This window comes from Miniopterus schreibersii (assembly GCF_964146895.1).
Source record: "Miniopterus schreibersii genome assembly, chromosome: 19".
NCBI classification, from domain to species: domain Eukaryota; kingdom Metazoa; phylum Chordata; class Mammalia; order Chiroptera; family Miniopteridae; genus Miniopterus; species Miniopterus schreibersii.
Genome location: NC_138119.1, coordinates 14456543 through 14475602, shown reverse-complemented (window position 1 = coordinate 14475602; position 19060 = coordinate 14456543). Strand labels below are relative to the sequence as shown.

The 19060-nt window shown below is 51.9% G+C and overlaps 2 protein-coding genes across 5 annotated transcripts; both read left to right on the top strand.

Annotated features, from left to right (window-relative positions):
* Positions 1 to 5085: 5085 nt before the first annotated feature.
* HDGF (heparin binding growth factor) lies at positions 5086 to 14581 on the top strand. Of its 2 annotated transcripts, XM_081120643.1 has the most exons (7): positions 5292 to 5510; positions 11445 to 11521; positions 11663 to 11801; positions 12228 to 12297; positions 12451 to 12636; positions 12874 to 13082; positions 13258 to 14173. In XM_081120643.1, the coding sequence occupies exons 2-7, from the start codon at positions 11515 to 11517 to the stop codon at positions 13262 to 13264; spliced, it is 618 nt and encodes a 205-aa protein (XP_080976769.1). In that variant the 5' UTR covers positions 5292 to 5510; positions 11445 to 11514; the 3' UTR covers positions 13265 to 14173. The 2 variants fall into 2 exon arrangements, with proteins under 2 accessions (XP_080976768.1, XP_080976769.1); XM_081120642.1 differs by lacking the exon at positions 12228 to 12297 and having other exon boundaries at positions 5086 to 5510; positions 13258 to 14581.
* Positions 14582 to 15517: 936 nt separating this feature from the next.
* MRPL24 (mitochondrial ribosomal protein L24) lies at positions 15518 to 18911 on the top strand. 3 transcript variants are annotated; one of them, XM_081122274.1, is made up of 6 exons: positions 15518 to 15616; positions 17480 to 17690; positions 17771 to 17866; positions 18075 to 18178; positions 18447 to 18577; positions 18685 to 18911. In XM_081122274.1, the coding sequence occupies exons 2-6, from the start codon at positions 17508 to 17510 to the stop codon at positions 18819 to 18821; spliced, it is 651 nt and encodes a 216-aa protein (XP_080978400.1). In that variant the 5' UTR covers positions 15518 to 15616; positions 17480 to 17507; the 3' UTR covers positions 18822 to 18911. The 3 variants fall into 3 exon arrangements, with proteins under 3 accessions (XP_080978400.1, XP_080978402.1, XP_080978401.1); XM_081122276.1 differs by having other exon boundaries at positions 15550 to 15625; XM_081122275.1 differs by having other exon boundaries at positions 15574 to 15875.
* Positions 18912 to 19060: the final 149 nt, after the last annotated feature.

Here is a 19060-nt window from a genome sequence, read left to right as displayed (position 1 = left end):
AATGATTCATCTTACTAGGTATATACCCTGCCCTCAAATGGTTTTTTTCATACAAGAAATTGATAATATAAACTTCAGGAGTGGGAAGGGGATTTATTTCTTATGTATACTCTTTCATACCTTTAGAAATTTGTAACCTGTACATGTATTATCTATTCAAAAGTAGTAATAATAGTAATAACGTCTTCCAGTAAAAGATAGTGAATTAAACATATATCTAATTGGATGCTCTCCTGAAATCCTGCTAAAACTTCAATAAAGGAATTTTTTGTGAAAAGGTACTAAAGACCATTTTGAAAAGATTTTTTTTTTTTAAATATATCTTTATTGATTTCGGAGAGAGGAAAGGAGAGGGAGAGAGAGAGATAGAAACATCAATGATGAGACAGTCATTGATCAAGCCGGCAACTGGGCATGTGCCCTGACCGGGAATCGAACCCCTATGGCCTGGATCCTAGGTCGACGCTCAACCGTTGAGCCACGCCCGGCTGGGCCATTTTGAAAAGATTTAAACCCACAAAGATGGGACGTTGAGAAGAGGAAACCACAGTTACAACATTTTGGAAGATGGAAAGCAAATGCCCCAGTGGTAACTGACTTGCCACATCCAAGAGCTGGCCTTGGGGAATGTGAGAATCAATATGATCTATTGAAGAGCCTCAAAAGGCTCAGCAGGACCTCTGGAAGTGAACGAGACAGGAAGGGAACAAAATGAGGACTGGTTAAAAGCTGTTTAAGAAACAGCTATGGCCCCTCCCCTACTTCATGCTAGTGAGAGACTGGCTCTACCCAACCCCAGAAAAAAATAAAGGAAGGCTTGCCCTGCCTGGTGCTCAGTGGTTAGAACATCTTCCTACACACCGAAGGGTTTCAAGTTCGATTATAAGTCAAGGGCACACATCTGGGTTGCAGGTTTGGTCCCTGGCCCCAGTAGGGGTCCTTGAGGGAGGCAACCAAACAGTGTTTCTCTCTCTCCCTCCCTCCCTCCCTCCTGTCCCTCCTTTCCATTCTCTCTAAAAAAAAAAAAAAAAAAAAAAATCAATGGAAAAATATCCTTCGGTGAGGATTAACAAATAAATAAATAAAATTTTATTATAAAGGATATTATATAGTTATAAAACAAGCATTTTAAAGAAAAATAACTAATATTATCATACTAATAGTAAACACACAGTAGCCAACAGTACCTACTATTAATATATTACATATATCACATATATTAACTGATTTATCAACATCCCTCTTTACAGATGAGAAAACTGAGGCACAGATAGGTTGAGTAACTTGCAGCAGGTCACAGAGTTGATAAGGGTGGAGGTGGGACTCAAACCCGGGTAAGCTGGCTCCCAAGCCCATCCCAGCTGCCCTCACCCATTGTAGTAGTGCCAGGGCATAATGCTGGTACCTTAGAGGCTCACTGCAAAGGAACCCATTTTCTCAAACTAATTATCACTCAAGCACTGGCCAAGTAGCTCACTTGGTTGGAGCATTGTCCCAATACACCAAAGATGCGGGTTCTATCCCCATAAATGGGTGGAACAAAAATCAATGTTGCTCTCTTTCTCAAAATAAATATCACTCCAAATATAATATAATAAATACAGTGATAAACAATTTTTATAAAATTGATCTTAGGGAAAAAGGAAGAGAGAAACATCAATCAGTTGCCTCCCGCATGAAGCCCCAACCAGGAATCAAACCTGCAACCCGGGCATGTGCCCTGACCGGGAATCCAACCCTCCACCTTCTGGTGCACGGGACAATGCTCTAATCAACTGAGCCACACCAGCCGGAGCAGTGATAACCAATTTTATCAAACACTTATTATGTTTCAGGCTTTGTTCAAAGCACTTTCAATACATTAATTCATTCCTCATTACAACCCATTTTACAGACATGGAAACTGAGGAACCCCATTTTACAGACTTACAAAGACTCAGGTCAATTAGATAGCTTTCCTATAGTGACACGGTGTGTTCGTGATGGAGCAGGTACTCAGACCCTGTTATCTCTGATTCATAACCACTCTGACTGCTCCTAAAATGCATAAAAGCATGGATACTCTTTCATTTTGGGTGGCACTTATTAGATGGGGCAATAGAGATACCATTTTGCAAACCACTGGTCTAAACACCCATCTTCCTCTCCTGCATTTTCCAGTGGGGGTAACCGGGGGCCAAGAAGTGGTGAGGGGAGTAGGTCACACAGTGCTTGAGGGCTGGAGCCAAACCCCTCTACTCTCTCTTCAAAGTTTAAAGGGAAGGAACTGACATTTCCGTTGAACCTAATGAGGTTTTGATACAGATGATCTCCTTTACCACCCCATAACATAGCTATTTGTATTTGTATTTTTACAGTGGAAAAAATTTTTGCTTAGTAATTCTAGTTAAGTCATTTGCCAAAAGCAAAATTCAAACCCAGGACCCCTGACATACAAACCCAGGTTGTTGCCACTAGATCACATAGCCCTTCCCCTAGCACCCTCAGCTCCATCCCTCCTGCTGCTGAGTCAACCTTCCTTCCTGATATGGACAGAATAAGTCCACCCCCTGACCTTGCTCCTCCACAGACATCCTTCAGAACCCTACAGCCAGATCTGCGCTCACAAGTCTTGTCTGCTTTGGGGCTTCAAGTCCCCTGACTTCTGTCCTGACCTCCCTCCCACACAAATGCAGGCGCAAGCAGGAGCATCAATGGCATCATTTCACTGAGACATTTGTGAATTGGTTCCAAGCTGGACTGGCAGTCTGGGAGCCTATGACCTGTGTGCTCTAGATCTTACTACTCAAACAGTGGTTTAAAGCAGCAGCAGCAGCACCTCGGGGCTTGTTAGAAATGCAGACACCCCAAACCTACTGAATCAGAATCTGCCTTTTAAGTGTTTTCCAAGGTGATTCGTTTGCACATTAAAGTCTGCACAGCACTGTTAGGCCTGAGTCCCAAGGGAAGCAGGCTTATGCCCACCTGCCCCTGTAACTGACCCTCTTCTGCTCTTGGCTGGGTTGTCAGGGGCAGCTGTGAGTTGGTTGATGTTATTGTAAAGAGAACTTGGATACTGAATTGCACCCAAGGCCTGGGAGATTACAGCAACAAAGGGAACCCTGGTTGGTTTATTGCAACCAGCATCTGCATGGTGGACTGAGACAGGCCCAAGAGACTTGTTGCGAAAAGAAGTTAGAAACCTTATTGCCACCGCCAGACAGGATTTTATGTCGGAACAAAGTGGAGAAATGGATAGGACTCTTGGTTCTAACTAAATTGACGTGTACTAAATTGGAAATTAGTTTTTAAATGTTTGTTGCATTGAAACTGTGCATATGTATAATACTGACCTGGACACTAAAAGGAAACCTATTGTGACATTGGGTTTACTGAAATATCTTTAAAAACTTGTGACAAGAGTCTCTTCTAACAACAGTAAGAACAACAAAGAAAAGTACTAGCCTGACAGAAACTGGACTACTACACTGGCTGCATTTCAAAGTAGAGTGCATTGTAGAATAAACACCTACTGGAATCTAGCTGCTCTGTTGCAACAAGTTTGGATTTGCTATTGAACAAATCTACAAGTCCCTGGCTAAAGGCATGCTCTTTTCTTGCAACAGGACCTTGCAGAGTGCCCCACTGTGCCAGCAGCCTGGGGTCTGGAGCCTCTGTGGACAGAGCCAGAGGGACTCCTATCACAAGGGGGGATGATGCTAAGAAAGCACATTATTATATAGGCAAAACTTATGAAGTAAATTGCCATGCGCAGGACAACCAGCTGACATGAAGAACTGCAGGCCTCAGCTAATGATAAGCTCCTATTCCATGCCTCTGGTGTTGGCAGGGCAGCAATGTTATCCCATCTTACAGTTGAGGACACCGAGACTCAGAGCTAAGTTCAGGGGGTCGTCCAAGGTCTCATGATGGTGAACAGCAAGCAGGGTAGGATATGGACCTGGGCCTATTGGTTACATCCTGCATTCCCCTGCAAGACTACATATGCTTTGAAGTAAGATCAGGAAAAGTGTGGGGAGAAAAACATGCATATTTTACCTATTCAAACATATTTTGTTGCAAAATTTTAAGAATCTGGACACCTATAACATCTAATCCAAATATCTTATTTCTAAGATACCATAGGTATCTGGAATTTGGGCAAATCCAAGACAGTAAATCAAAAATGCAATTAAAGTCTTGTTTGGTTCAGTGGGAAGAGAGCTGAGTTCGTTTTGGCTTTAGGTAAGATATAACCTAGGCTAAAATGTTGTGTCTGGGATCCAGCTAAATCACATTCGTACTTTAAGGCCCAGCTCTAAGTAGCCAGCCACCTTTGTGAAGCCTTCCCAGGTTCTCTCCCACTCCCAACCCCCAAGAGAGGTAGTGCCCGGCTCCTGGTCTTCACAGTTTACTAATGAGTTGGGATTTACTGGCTTCTACTATCTCTTCCCACTAGAATAGAAGGCAATCTTCGCGGGCTTAGCTAGTCCTACAGCCCAGCTCTCCTTTGCCAGGAAGTAGCAGAGAGAACTGGGATCTATCTAATGGACCTGGAACGTGGCCACTTCGTGCCATAACCCCTCTGCCACCTCCTGGCTACCAAACTCGAACTATTTCTCCTCAACAAAGACCACCGTGCGGTGCAAGCCCCGGGCGTTTCCGGGGCCACCCCACAGACTGTAAGCACGTGGCGGCCCGGGGCAGACGTCTGTGCTCACCCCTTGCCCCAGTGCCCGGCATGCCGCGAAGCACGGCCAGCGCCGAGCACAGGCTCGTGGATTGGGACGGAGCCGAGGGCAGGAAGCCTCGGCGAGTAGACGTCGCCACATGACTGAGTGGAGGCCACGGTTGTGAGTGCCCCGCGGGGCCGGGGGAGGGGCGCCAGGCCGCTCCGTCCAGCCGGGCGCCAGCTCCTCCCGCCGGGGCGGGTACCCACCGACTGCGGGCACACAAAGCCTGCTCAGCGAGCTCGGCGATCGGCTCCGCACGCCTGTGTCACCGCGCGCCGCCAGAGAGGCTTGGGGTTGGGCGTCGGGCGGTGGCAGGCCCGAGCATCCGGAAGCTGCGCGCATCGAACCTCCGCGGGTGGGGTGCGGAGGGGAAGAAGGAGGAGTGGGGGAGGAGGGAGCAGGAGTGGGGATCGGGAGGGGGGTGGAGGAAGAGGCCTCGCGCAGAGAGGGAGCAATTTAATTTCAAACACAAACAACTGCACGAGCGCGCACCCACCGCGCCGGAGCGTCGCCCGGGATCGGCGCCCGCCCCGTCCGTGCGGCGCGCGCGGGGGAGACGCCGTGGCCGCGCCGGAGTTTGGGCCGGGGGCCGCCATCGAGGCGGGGGCCGCGCGAGGGCCGGAGCGGAGCGGCGCCGCCACCGCCGCACGCGCCAACTTGGGCTCGCGCTTCCCGGCCCGGCGCGGAGCCCGGGGCACCCGGAGCCCAGCCATGTCGCGATCCAATCGGCAAAAGGAGTACAAATGCGGGGACCTGGTGTTCGCCAAGATGAAAGGCTACCCACACTGGCCGGCCAGGGTAAGCGGCGGGGCTGGCCGTCCGATTCCCCCTCCGGGCTTGGGTTGCATAACACCCGGGAGGGTGCTGGCGCTCCGCGAGGGGGGGGTCTGGGACCCCGACTTTTTCCCAGCGCCTCCAAGCCCGCTCGCCAGTTATATAATGGGGGAGGCGATGGGGTGGGGGCGGCGAACACCTGGCAAGACCGCATCCGAGCTTAGAGGCGTGTGCGCGGCGTGGGGACCCGAGGGCGCGGGTCACTTCCCGACTTGGCTCTGCGTGCTCACTTCTGCCCCCAGCCCCCGTTCTCCCAGCGGTTTCGGACCTGCTGCCTGGGTTTGGGCCGGTCGTGTAACTCCTCCCGCCCCCCAGGCGCCACCGCCACCCCCTCTGGGACCCCCTTAGAGACCCCCAGTTTCTTCATTGATTGTAGCCCCTGGCTCAAACTCCTTCCTGGGTTAAATGGTTCAAGAAGGATCCCAGCCCAGAAAGGAATAGATGGAGGCGGAGTTCGCTTCTAGAAAACTTTGGTTCAGGGCGTCCTTAAGAGGTCTGAAGTTGGGAGGGTCGAGCAGTGGTTGGGGTCGGTGTAAAAGGTGATCTACCTGGTTCGGAAATTATCCTTCAGAACTCTTCACTCCTAAGCCCCACAAAGATATGCCTCCATGTGCTGCCAACTCAAATTTGGGGCTGTGGGTGCAGGGGCCCTGTGGGGCAGGGATGTCCACTCCATACTGCCTCTTCGCGGAGGCGGGGCCCGGCGAGGCGGAGAGCGCGAGCTGCTGCTACAGATCCCCTCCACCCCCAACGTGAGCCTCTCGCGCCCCAAAGGCCGAATCTGCCATGTGGTGGATCAGCCCGCCAATATGAGGGCCCCTCCCCCCTTCCAGCACCTGGCCAGGTGGGAGGGTGGGGCCCAAAAGTCCTTCTGGGTGTGTTGTCATGTTTTCCCTGAGGACTGAGACAGGTGAAGTAAGGAGCGAGGAAGGTGGCCCGAAGGTGTTGAGGGTGTCACAGGGGCCAGTGCCTCTGGCAACTTATTTCAAAGTTGTTGTAGGGGAGGCCTTGGTGTTAGGTACCTAGAGTGCCTAGTGTAGGGCTCGAGCAGAGTAAAATCCAAAGGCAGAGAGGGGTGGAGGGAGGGCGTCTTCTGGGCTAGGGGGCCAAGTGTAGAATTTCCTTAAGGCTGTGGTTTGTTCTTCTTGGTGTGAGTCTGTGTCTTCATCTGGCCCAGATCCTGCTCTGAGTTTAGGAAGTTACCCCAGGCTCCCTGGTGTCCTGTTCAGAGTGTCAGGCCAACTCTGGGGTCACTCTGAGGAAACCCAGAAGACCCTTCCTCACTCTGTACCCTCTTCTGAGGAGTATCCCTAATCCCTTGAGCTCCTTATTTCCTGAAACTTTTAGATGTCTGGCCTCTGGAATGGGAATGAAGTGCAAAGAGAAACAGGACTCTCCCAGCTTCCAGGGCCTCCTAAAGATTAGGGGAGGCAGCAACCACGGAAGCCTTGTGTGTGCATGTGTGTGTGTGGCATGTGAACACTCATGTACTTTACCCTGCACCTTTGATCCAACTGGCTTCTTGGCCTAGATGCCAAGGCCCTGGTGGGCAGGACAAGAACTGAATCCAGGTCTTTACTGCTCCTGCCTCCTGGGGTGGGACAAAGTCCAGAGACTAGGCTAAGGCCTGGGGAGGGGGTATAGCTGGAATGTAGTTTGCAGGGAACCCCTTCACCATCGGGGAAGAGAAAAGGGATCAGGGAGACACTGATGGGCCTACATTGACCCTGCGAGGAATCCCTTAAGATTTCTGGCCTTTGGAGTGAGGGCAAGGCCTGGGGCTGGGGATGCCATCCATTTTGTCTCTTCCCAGTGGCCTTCAGGGCCGAGGGTGGGACAGGGAGGCCGAGGCCCTTCCTTTGTTGATGCCTGGGCCTTCTAGATAAAGTTAGGGCTGGGGAAGGGAGGGGAGAGAGATCAGACCAGGATCCCAGGGCTCAGGCCCCACCCTTTGCCTGTGCTCTGGCCCATGACTGTCACAATTAGGGGGGAGCGCTACATCCAAGGCTGTTATTTCTGACGTGCATCCCCCTTAAACACCAAAAGAACAGACAAATCAGTCTCCTCACCATCCCTTGGATGTGCTCTTAGTCTCTAGAGTGGTGAAGCCTTTATTGGCCTGGACCCTCCTGAGATGGAGTAGGAGCAGGGGACCACCCCTCTCCCCTGGTGAAGGCCACTGTGTGGAATTCCTTTCAAAGCCCTTGCTTTTGGGTAGGATGGCTGATTCTGGGTGAGACCAGAACAGCCCAGGGCTGGGAGAGCCCAGCCAAAGGGGCCACGTGGTAGGCAAGACCTACCTGGAAGGATAGTGTGACTCCATCCTGACCTTCTCCTTTCCCTCTTCCTCCTGCCTGACTTCCTGGGGGATCTCCAAGCACTTAATTAACCTCCAAGACTCAGGGACCTCCCTGTCCCCCAGGTTCCTTCCTCCTTTCTCCCTTCCTGTTTCACAGTCCCAGAAAACCTGAGCAGTCAGAGGGCCTCACCCATCTTTCCTCCCTCTGCCCCTCCCCCACATCCAGGCACTACCTTCTCTTTTCTGCTTCTTGGGTTTGCCACACTTTCCCGGCCCCAACTGTCTCCTGCCCCAGATTTTCCGGTTCCTGGGTCAGGTGGGGCCTTGGCCCTGGGTGTGGTGGTTATAACCCTGACTGGCAGGCACTGTGGGCTTAGCCACCCTAGGCCTAGATTTGGTCCGAAACTGGGGTGCGATACTCAATCCTCTCCCCCACTCCTCACCTGGGAACTTCAAATCCCTCTTGAGACCTCAGGGTGTCCAAGGGCTCTGGGAGAACAGGATTTCATATGCTCGGCCTGTCGGATGGAGCTAGGCAAATGCAGAAGGGTGGAATAGGTGGGCCTGGCCTGGGAGAAAAAATAACTTGCCTGGATTCCTGGAATGGCAGAGAAGTAGCAAAGCCCTCTCCCCTGTTGGGCCAGTGGAGGGGGTATAGTGGGTCTCCAGCACTGATCTGGCCCCACCCTGACCCACTTAGCCTTGACTCATTTGTTGAGTCACAGCCTGGATATAAAGGCACCGCCTGGGAGACATATGTTTGTATTGGGGGTACAAGCATTCTCAGGGACCTCATATCATCTTCTAAATGCAAAAAGGCATTTCCTTTGTAGCTTGAAGGGTGGAAGGTCCACTGTAGAAGGGATTTCTCCAGGGACTTGGGGGTGGAAATTTTATTAAATGAAAAGAGCGCGCACCTCCTGGCCCCTTTTCCACAGGTGGCCACACACAAGGTGAGGCAGGGGGGTAGATGCCCATCTGCCCAGGCCCTGGCCTCCCTTCTCTAGACCCACCTTATATTTGGCTAGAGGCCAGCAGGGTGGGTATATCTGGCCTGTCTCATTCTATTTTTAATTCCTATCCATTCTTTTATTTCTCCCCCACCCCTGAGGTTCGGTGGCTGCCGCTTCCTGAGTCCTGTTACACTGGTCAGCTACCTCTCTCCAAGTTTGATTTCAGCGGGAAAGGGACTGGTGGTCGGGGGAGTTGCTTTGCTGTTGCTGTGCTCGAGAGCACTTACCCCTCTCTTGAGCCTCACTTTCTCCCCTTTCATCACATATTTTCTAGGAGCATGTTCATGCTCTGGCTCTGGTGTGGGCCCGGAAAATGCAGAGCTCCAAGTTTGCTGCTGCGCTCTCAGCTGGAGATCATTAGATCCTACCCGGCCCTGTTCCCGGTGCAGAGATCCACTGGGAAGAAGCCTAGGGAAGGGGCTATTATTGTACTGTGCCATTCTTCTGGGATCTCTAAGCCCTGGAGGCTCTCATTTTGTGTTTTTTTTTGTTTTTTTGCTTCTCCCTCTGAGAAGAGGGTGGGGAACTAGCTGGTAACTGGACCCAGGTGTCCTGGCGGAGGACTGGCTCCTCTTCCTCCGCCCCCCTCCCCGCCACCCAGGTCTAGCTTCCTGAGAGGGCCCAGGCCCTCCAGCCCTAACTGTGGTTTCCAGCACAGCCCTGGGCCCCAGGAGCCAGACTCTAGGCTTGGGGGTGGGGTGTGTGTTAGTGTCCCCTCCTCCCCAATCCGGACAGAGGGCCTGGGGGGAGGGGTGGTCACATTCCTGGTAGCTGAGTGGCCCCTGGGGGCGGGGTTGAGTTGTCATGGCGATGGAGATCGTGTGTTTTGGGGGGTTGGGGGAACAGTGTCCCTTTCCACCTTCTGCATTCACACCTCAGCTCTCCTGGTCGCGGGGGGGGGGGGGTGGACAGTGAGCAGTTGGTGCCGGGCCTTCCTGGGGGGAGGGGCTGGACCTCTGTCCCCAGAGGCCACAGGGCAAGTGGGGGAGGTGCCCAGGAGCATGTAGACTCCATGTTTGGAGCAAGATACCCCTCAGAGTCTTGCCCAGGGTTCCACCCTCTCTTCTGGGTCTATCTTAGCTCATTTCCATCCTCCCAGCTTCCATGTCTCCCGGGCCCCCCGGTCAGGTACTCCGTTCCAGTCTTGATGCGTTAATCACTGCCTTGGCCTGTCGGCCCCTTTCCTATCTGCGCCTGGGGCCCAGTCAACATGGCCACCTGGCCTCTGTCCGAGGGAAGCCTGGTTGCTGGAGCTGCTGCAAGTGCTGCTGGGAGTTGTAGTTTTCCCTCAGTTCAGTTTGGCCTGGGCGTCCATGGCCTGATCTGAGAGGCTGGCTGGCCCACTGCCTCTCTGCATTTCCCAGGCCTCAGAACCTCTGCACCTTCACCACCAAGGCATGTGGGGCAGGGGACCAACTCAGGAGGTCTATCTCCAAGACCTGGCCTTCACTAACTTGCCCTGTTATTTTGGGCAAATCACTTTTCAAAGTGTTCCCCAGAAGCCTTTGGGGGCTGCTACTGAGGAGGGCAGTGGAGTAGGCAGCCCCTTAGCCTCACCCCTCCACTACAACCAGAGCTGTCTGCTTTGATCTGTTTCAGAGATTCATTCGACAATCTTTATTGCGCATCTTCTGTGTGCTAGGCACTGTGCTGGGGGTAAAAACAGACCTGCTCTCTGATTTAAGGGCAGGTATGCTCCATAGACATTAATGAGGTGATAATATGAATAACTAAAATTGGAATTGTGAAAAGTGCTGTGAAGGAGAGGTGCTAAGAGTTTCATCTGGGAAGCTGCCCAGGTTGGGAGAGATGGAGGACTTTCTGGAGGAGGTGATGGTGGGGCTGAGGTTGGAAGGCTGGTGAGGCATTAGTGAGTATAGGAGGCTGGAGGATCGCCCACTGGTAGAGGCTGAGGAGAGCGCACACATATGTGGGATGTACTATGTGCCAGGTTACAGTCATTTAGTCCTCACAACCCTGTGGCTTAAGTACTATGACTATCTCCATTTTACAGCTGAGGAAACTGAGGCAGAGAGGTTCTGTAAGTTGCCCAATGTCATACAAATATTGGCGGCAGTTTTAGGATTCAGATCTTGACATTATGAGCCCTAGATTCATGAAAAGCCATCGAAAGGTTTCCAGCAGGGGGAGGAAATGTTCATTCCGATCAACACTTCAGAAGGCTCACTCTGACTGCAGTGGGAAGAATGGGTTGTAGTGGGGCAAAAAGGGAGACTGAAGGAAGAGACAGATGCTGTAGTTTTAGTCCAGGCAAGAAGTGACAGTGGTTGGACCAGGGTGATATCAAAGACATGGAGGGTAAGGATAGGATCTGGGCATGTTGAGGGCAGAGTGGATGCTGTTTGATTTGTGAAGGAGAGGGGGTGACTAGGGTTTCTACTGGGCTGTCATGTCTTACTTTGTTTCAACAAAGTTCTACTGTTAAGAATGATTCCAAAACCACCATGGTGACCTCCTGGGTCCCTCTCAGTCTTACACTAATGCACCTTAGAGGGCAGCCCCTCCACCCCCAAATCCACAACTTCAGACCTCCAGTTCAAGCTAACTCCCCTCCTCTCTCCACAGATTGACGAGATGCCTGAGGCTGCAGTGAAATCAACAGCCAACAAATACCAAGTCTTTTTTTTCGGGACCCATGAGACGTGAGTGAGGGGGCAGAGGTGGGGAGGGCCCCAGGCAGACCACTTGGGGAAACGGGTGGTTACTGGCGCCCCTTCCCTGGCGGGCTGCGCAGCTCAGAGGCAGTGAGGGGCTTGAGAGCACAGTCTCCCATCTCTCACCAGGGCATTCCTGGGCCCCAAAGACCTCTTCCCTTACGAGGAGTCCAAGGAGAAGTTTGGCAAGCCCAACAAGAGGAAAGGGTTCAGCGAGGGGCTGTGGGAGATCGAGAACAACCCTACCGTCAAGGCTTCTGGCTACCAGGTGAGTTGCCAGCTGCCCAGGAGACCCCCTGGAGAGCAGGTGTGGCCATAGGCTCTGGGCACCCGGGGCCCACACGTGATGCTTAGTCTTCAGGAATGGGTCTCAGAAACCAGGGCTTTCAGAGCAGTAGCTCGTAGGGCAGAGGGGTGGGGGGAGGCTTCTGGCAAGAGGGGATGGGGTTGCAGGTGTGTGGTGTAGTTGTGAGGCCTGGGGGGCAAGAACAGGATGGAGGCGGTAAGTGGGGAGGCCTTTGTTGGGCCCAGCTAAGTGTAGGATTTGGCCTTAACTCTTCCGCAAAGGCTTCCTGGAGGAGGTGCTCGTGAGCCGGGCAGGATGAGGCGGGAGGGTGGGGGGCGGGGGTTGGCGGGGAAAGGGTCCCAGCTCCCTTTGGGAGAAGTTGACCCGAGGTTTTGCCTCCTGCTCCAGCCCTCCCCCCTCCTGCACAGAGCCCTGCCTGCCCGGCCAGTGGGTTTACCCTGGGGCTAATCCGACAGAGGTGGGTCTCAAATCACTTGTGAGACTGGGCACCTGGGTGGGGGTGGGGGAGAGGTGGGAAAAGGAAGGAGTGAGTGGCTGAGGGAGGGCTCTGGGGAGGGGGCCTAGCATGGCAGCCACTGGTGCCACTCAGCCTCTGCCGTCACTGCCACAGTCCTCCCAGAAAAAGAGCTGCGTGGAAGAGCCGGAGCCAGAGCCCGAAGCCCCAGAGGGCGATGGTGACAAGAAGGGGAATGCTGAGGGTAGCAGTGATGAGGAAGGGAAGCTGGTCATCGACGAGCCCACCAAGGAGAAGAATGAGAAGGGGGCGCTGAAGAGGAGAGCAGGGGACCTGCTGGAGGTAACTGTCCCCCAGGGTCCAGGAGCCGGGCTCCCAGTCAGAGACAGACCTGGCATCTAGTCTTGAGGAGTCCCTTGCTGAGAGGATGGGACACAGAAGTCATTTCAGCCAGCATAGGGCTCGGGGGGACTGCGGATACCCAGGAAGGAGCCTCTGGAGAAAGAGGGGGCACCAGCCGGTGGCTGCCATCCCCCTTCTCCAGCCGCAGTGCACCTCATCTCTACCAATCCTGCCTAGGACTCCCCAAAACGTCCCAAGGAGACAGAAGACCCGGAGGGGGAGGAGAAGGAGGTGGCCAGTTTGGAGGGTGAGCGGCCCTTCCCTGTGGAAGTGGAGAACAGCACCCCCTCTGAACCCAGCTCTGGCCGGGGGCCTCCGACAGAGGAGGAGGAGGAGGAAGCAGCCAAGGAAGATGCTGAGGCCCCGGGCGTCAGAGAGAATGAGAGGTGAGCGAGCCCTGCCCTGGCAGCTGGGAGGCGGAGGCGGAGGGGGAGGGCCTGCAGCTGTCAGCCTGGCGGGGCTGGGGGCTGGGTGGGCTTTGCCAGGAGATGGCACTGGCTGGGGCGAGGGCAGGCCAAGGCCCCACCATTAACCCTTCTCCCCTCCCACCCTCCCCCACAGCCTGTAGCCACCAATGTTTCAAGAGGAGCCCCTGCCCCGTTCCTGCTGCTGTCTGGGTGCTACTGGGGAAACTGGCCATGGCCTGCAAACTGGGAACCCTTTCCCCACCCCAACCTGCTCTCTTCCACTCACTCTCCCTCCCCAAGCCCAGCCCCTGGAGATTGACCTGGATGCGGCAGGCTACCTGGCCCTTAGCTCCATGTCGCCTCCATGTCTCCACACCCCTGGGATCTGAGTCAGGGCCATGTCTTGTGCTCCATGGGATGAGATGAGGCCATTATATCCCTCCCTGCCTGGAGCTGTGTCCCACGGTTTCTGGGCGAGCTGTCTCCACCTCCTTACACCCCTTAGCCCCTTCCCTGGGCATTGTGGATCTCTGGGTTGGTTGGGATCAGAGTTAGGAGTAGAAAGGGTGGGCTTCTGGGGCCTGACGGGGACAATCCTCAACTTGGGGTGGTGAAGTGGGCAGGAGGATGGCATCTTCTTGAGCTCTTGTCCCTTCTCCCACACCTATTATCCCAGCTGCCTAGATTCAGGGAAAGTGGGACAGCTAGTGGGGGAGGGACTCCTTTCCATAAGCCCTTGATGATTGATAACACTCATTCTTCCCTTTGCTAATCCCAGGAGTTCTAGAGGTTGTTACTCATCAGAAGATTTTGGGGCTTCCAGTTGTTTGGGGCAAGGACCTGGGATCTGAAGGGTTGACTCACCCAGCTTAGGTGGGAGTATTGAGGAATAGCTGTCCCCTTTTAGATCTTGGGCCAGAGATGTGATACCCTGGGGAGATCCCTAGCTGCCCATCACCTCTCCCCACAGTGCTCAAGGCCAGCCTACAGTCACATGTCACCCAGACATAAAGGAGAAGACACATTTTTTAGGAAATGTTTTTAATAAAAGAAAATTAAAAAAAAAAAAATTAAAGACCCCTATCCCTTTGTGTGCCCCCCACTCTGCTCCTTTCTTCCCCACTGTTGCCCTCATTTCTGAGGTACACTGGGAGGCTCCCCTTCTGTTTGGGCTTGATGACTTTCCTTTTGTAGCTGGGGCTTTGGTGTTCCTTCTGGTGTCATTTCCCATCCATATACTCCCACCTGGTGCCCTCAGTATTGTCAACAGATCTGATTTGTAAACCCACTGAGAGGACGGGGAAATGAATGCCCTCTCCCAACCTCTTTCTAGTGGTCTCTATGCCTCTTCCATCTCGTGTCCCTGTCACCCTTGTCCCTCTCCCTAGGGCTCTGATGAAAAATTGCTGACTGTAGAAGTTTAGCTCTCAGAACCGTAGACAATTTCAGTTCTAGGAAAATAAACCCATTGATTACTATGTTGGATTCTGACTGATTTTTGGGGGGTGTATTGAAGAGAGGGGAAGGGGAATACAAATGATTTCCAAATTAACTTTTCTCAGTGAGGTAGGTGGTGTCAGCCTCTCTTCCATTCTCAGGCTGTTCAAAATACCAAAATTCTACATGAGGGCAGTCACAGAACAAACTACACCATTTCGTTTTACTTCTCTTGCCCAGCTACTGTTTAACATAGGTTGCTCCATAAGCACCTGGAAATATTTTTAAAAAGGTTGCACAAGATGTAGGGTGTAAGAGGGTGTCAATATCCGCCAAAGCGCAGGATAGCCATGGAAGTGGCGGTATTTGGGCTGGTTGTAGAGGTAACTGACACCCAAGGTTAGAGCCAAGTATGCCAGGCCCCCTTAACTGGTGATTAGAGGCGCGGAGGTTGATAGGGTGGAATCTTCCCAGCACTAAACCAGCGAAATGGCTGGATTAGACCACAGGTTCCTTTCCGATTTGACATTTTGTGACTAGATCATTGACTGGCATTGGAAAGGCCCACGTTACATCCCTTCCTTTAGAAGACCTATGACAGTTTTTTAATCTGTCTTGGCCGCGTCCAACAGAGAAGGGCTTGTGGGGAGAGTACTCTCTGTAGCCTTCCTTGGAAACAGTGGCCTCTGTTTTGAACTGGAAGCCACAACCATCTAGAAAATGGAGCCATCGTCTCAACTACAATTCCCAGCAGCCTTCACAATATGTTCGGGAATGTGCCAGGTGCGACAGCCTATCCCGCTTTGCCTCCAACTTCCGTCATGCTTCACCGTGATCTTACGCTTCCTTGATTTCCTACTCGACTCAATTTCCTGTTTCAGCTTGCTTCGTAGCTTCGGACTACAACTCCCAGCATGCAGAGGGGCTAGATTGCGCTTCCGCTCTGCGATTAGACTACATTTCCCAGAAAGCCGAGCAGAGGCGAGAGGGGCTCGGGGGCCCACGTGCTAGAGGTAACAGGCGGAGACTCCGCGGCACAGCGGAAAGCGGAGGAGAGGTCGGCGCAGGCGGGGAAGGTGGGTGCGGTAAGGGCCTTCTTTTTCCCGGGCTGTAGCTCAGTGGTATCGCCTGAAGTTGCCCTGCACCGGAAGCTTGGAGCACGTGGGTGGTGCAGACTGCTGGGGCTGGACATCTCCCGCACCTGGGAAGGGGCTTGGCGGGGAAGCCTTTGGAGCTGGGGCTTGAAGCACGGACGCTCCACCGCACTGCCTTGCACGGCGCTTCCAGAGCACGGCGCCAAAGCCCCACTGTGAAAGGGACACCAGCCTCTCCAGGGTATGGAGGGGAAGAAAAGGACAAGATCCGGGGGGCTGGCTTTTGGGATTTCCTCCCAGAGCTTCAGTTTTTAAATGACTTCATGCAGGAGTCGTGGGTCTTAAGATTGGCTCTGCTCCAATCAAACTGTATGAGCTAGAACGGGCACTTCAGCTCTCAGGGTCTCGGTTTCCTTGTCTCCTGTCTACCTCCATCACAGGGCACTGTGAAGATCAAATGCCAGTAATTCCCAGCATTAGACTGTCTGTCACATAATAGTGCTCACCAACCATTTGTTGAATCTGAATGGGAACAATGAAACTCTTACATTCAAGTACATTAATTGAAAATAACATTAGGCCTTTTTCATATTGAGAAGTATGAGGGAAAAAATGACACAATATCTCACTGTTTAGATAAACTTTTTTTAATACACGTGGTTAAAAAATGCAAATGTTATGGCAAGGAACCAGATGGAAAGTAACAGCTCTCCCAAACTGTTCCTCTCCCCCCAAAACAAGTACTGGAGTTATTTCCTAATTCCTTCTGATAAATATTTATGCCTGTACCAGAAAAAATATATATATATTTTTTAATTTACTCAAAACAGATAATACTGTTCACATTATTCTTTAAGTATTAAAAATAATTGGAATGACACCAACAACCCTGTAAAGTTTTATGGATGATGAAACCTACACTCAGAAGTTAAGTTGGGTCCCAGAATAAGATGATGGTGAAGGAGGAAGTAGAACCCAGGTGATCTGACTCCCAGTCCAGAGATGTTTATGCCATCATTGTGCACTTTATTTGTATTTTGAGGCTAGACTTCATTCTTAGCTATAAAACAAGACAAATGCTACCTCCTTTCTTAAATGATATGCTACAGGAAAGCACTTAGCATGGCACCTGGCAGGTAGCAAATGCTCAATAAACGGAAGCACTTTTTTTTGCCTTCAGTTCACCACCTTGTTGATTTAGTTCATCACCCAAAATTGGGAGGCTTACAGTACATAGTTGAGAAATTAGGACACAATAATCCTAGAGTCTGGCTCTGGGTCCTTTTCTTTTAGAAAAGAAGCTGAGGGAGGAGTGGTCTTTTCCTGACTGAAGATGGGAATTTGAAGTGATGTAGGAACATTTCAATCCCAGTTTTTCTCTCTTTGTTCCATTTGTTTTACCTTATAACTGCCTGGTTTTTGGCCTTATGCCAGTGTTTTGTTCCATTACCTGTTTTCTTCCTATCCTGCTGTGCGTGTATTTATTTAATAACTTTTTCTTGAGTACCTCCTATGTGCCAAGCCCTACTGAGATCTGTTGGATTCAGGGGGAGCTAAATAATGTGGTTCCTGGCCTCAATGAACCTTTTGGACTAGAAATCAGATATATGTGGGTTCGAATGCTGATTCTCCTGCATAGTAGCTTTATGACCATGGCCAAGTCAATTAACCTCTCTATTTCCTCATCTGTAAAGTGAAGATAATACCTTGTGGGGATTCAGCGAGATGAGACCCATTGAGCGATGGAGTAAATGCTTAAAAAAAAATCCTTCCTTTGTTTCTTTGCCCCTTGTTTCTACCTGTCTGTCCCAGAGCTGACTAGGAAGGTTTCTGGGTCTTTTCCAGGCCAGGGGATTTCTCACAGCCTTCAGCCATGCGTCTCTCAGCCCTGTTGGCTTTGGCATCCAAGGTCACTCTGCCCCCCAACTACCGCTATGGGATGAGTCGCCCAGGTAGCCTGGCAGACAAGAGGAGGAACCCGCCAGGGACCAGGCGGCGCCCAGTGGCTGTGGAACCCATTTCTGATGAAGACTGGCATCTGTTCTGTGGGGATAGGGTGAGAGCCTCAGATGGGGTAGAGTGGTGGGGAGCTCCTGGGGAAGGATCTCCCTCCCTCACCCTCATGTCTTGCCACAGGTGGAGATCCTAGAAGGCAAGGATGCCGGGAAACAAGGCAAAGTGGTTCAAGTTATCCGGCAGCGAAACTGGGTGGTCCTGGAGGGACTGAATACAGTAAGTGAAGAGTGGGATTGTGGATGCTCAGGAAGCCTATCCCATCTCTCTCTCTATTAAAGAGCAGCACAGGGAGTCAGGAGACTAGCTGAGGGCATGGTGAAACAACTGAACCTCTATTTTTCAACATGGACTGGATGCTCAGAGCTGCAGTAGGCAAGTTGCCTTCATTCCGTTTGGTTTCTGATAACACCCCTCTTTTGGACAGCATTACCGCTATATTGGCAGGACCAAAGATTACCGAGGAACCATGATCCCTAGTGAAGCACCCTTGCTCCACAACCAGGTCAAACTTGTGGATCCTGTGGACAGGCAAGCATATGGGGTTCTGGTCAGAGGGTTTCCCATCCTCTGAGTTTATGCAGGTGTTAACCACATTTATTTGATGGGAATGGTGGTTTGGATGGTCTGGAAATTGAGAGGGGCCATCTTGTGGACATGGCCCCCTGTAGGCAATCCTAATACAGAGGTAGCAGTGAAACAAGATGCTGACCTTAGTATTTTCAGCCATTGAATTTTAGGCTGTGGAGTAGCAGGGAGACCTGGCTCCCAGGCCAGGCTCACCTCTTCTATCCATTAGGAAACCTACTGAGGTGGAGTGGAGATTTACTGAGGCAGGAGAGCGGGTCCGAGTCTCCACAAGATCAGGAAGAATTATTCCCAAACCTGAATTTCCCAGAGCTGATGGCATTGTCCCTGAAACATGGATTGGTGAGGCTGGGTGAGGGACAGGAAGATGGGGGTGGGGGGGTGATAAAAGTGGGAGTAAGAGATGTTAAGAAGACTTCACTCTTACCTTCTTTCCTCTGGCTCAATAGATGGCCCCAAAGACACATCAGTGGAAGATGCTTTAGAAAGAACCTATGTGCCCAGTCTAAAGACACTGGAAGAGGAGGTGATGGAGGCAATGGGGATACAGGAGACTCGGAGACACAAGAAAGTCTACTGGTATTGAACCTGGGGAGAGCAACTTCTCCTCTTCCTTGTCTTAGCCTTGAAGGCTGGGGCCACATCTTCAGACATCAATAAAGAGCCATGAGTCCTCCTCTCTGTGCAATTACTGTCTTCTGGCACCCCTAACGCCACTGTACCTGTTTCAGGGACTGGAGGGTAGGAGCATCTGTCCCAGTGTTATGACAGAATCCAGAATGGAAGTTAGCTAGCCTTAAGTTGGCCTTCCCAAGGGGCAGGGCT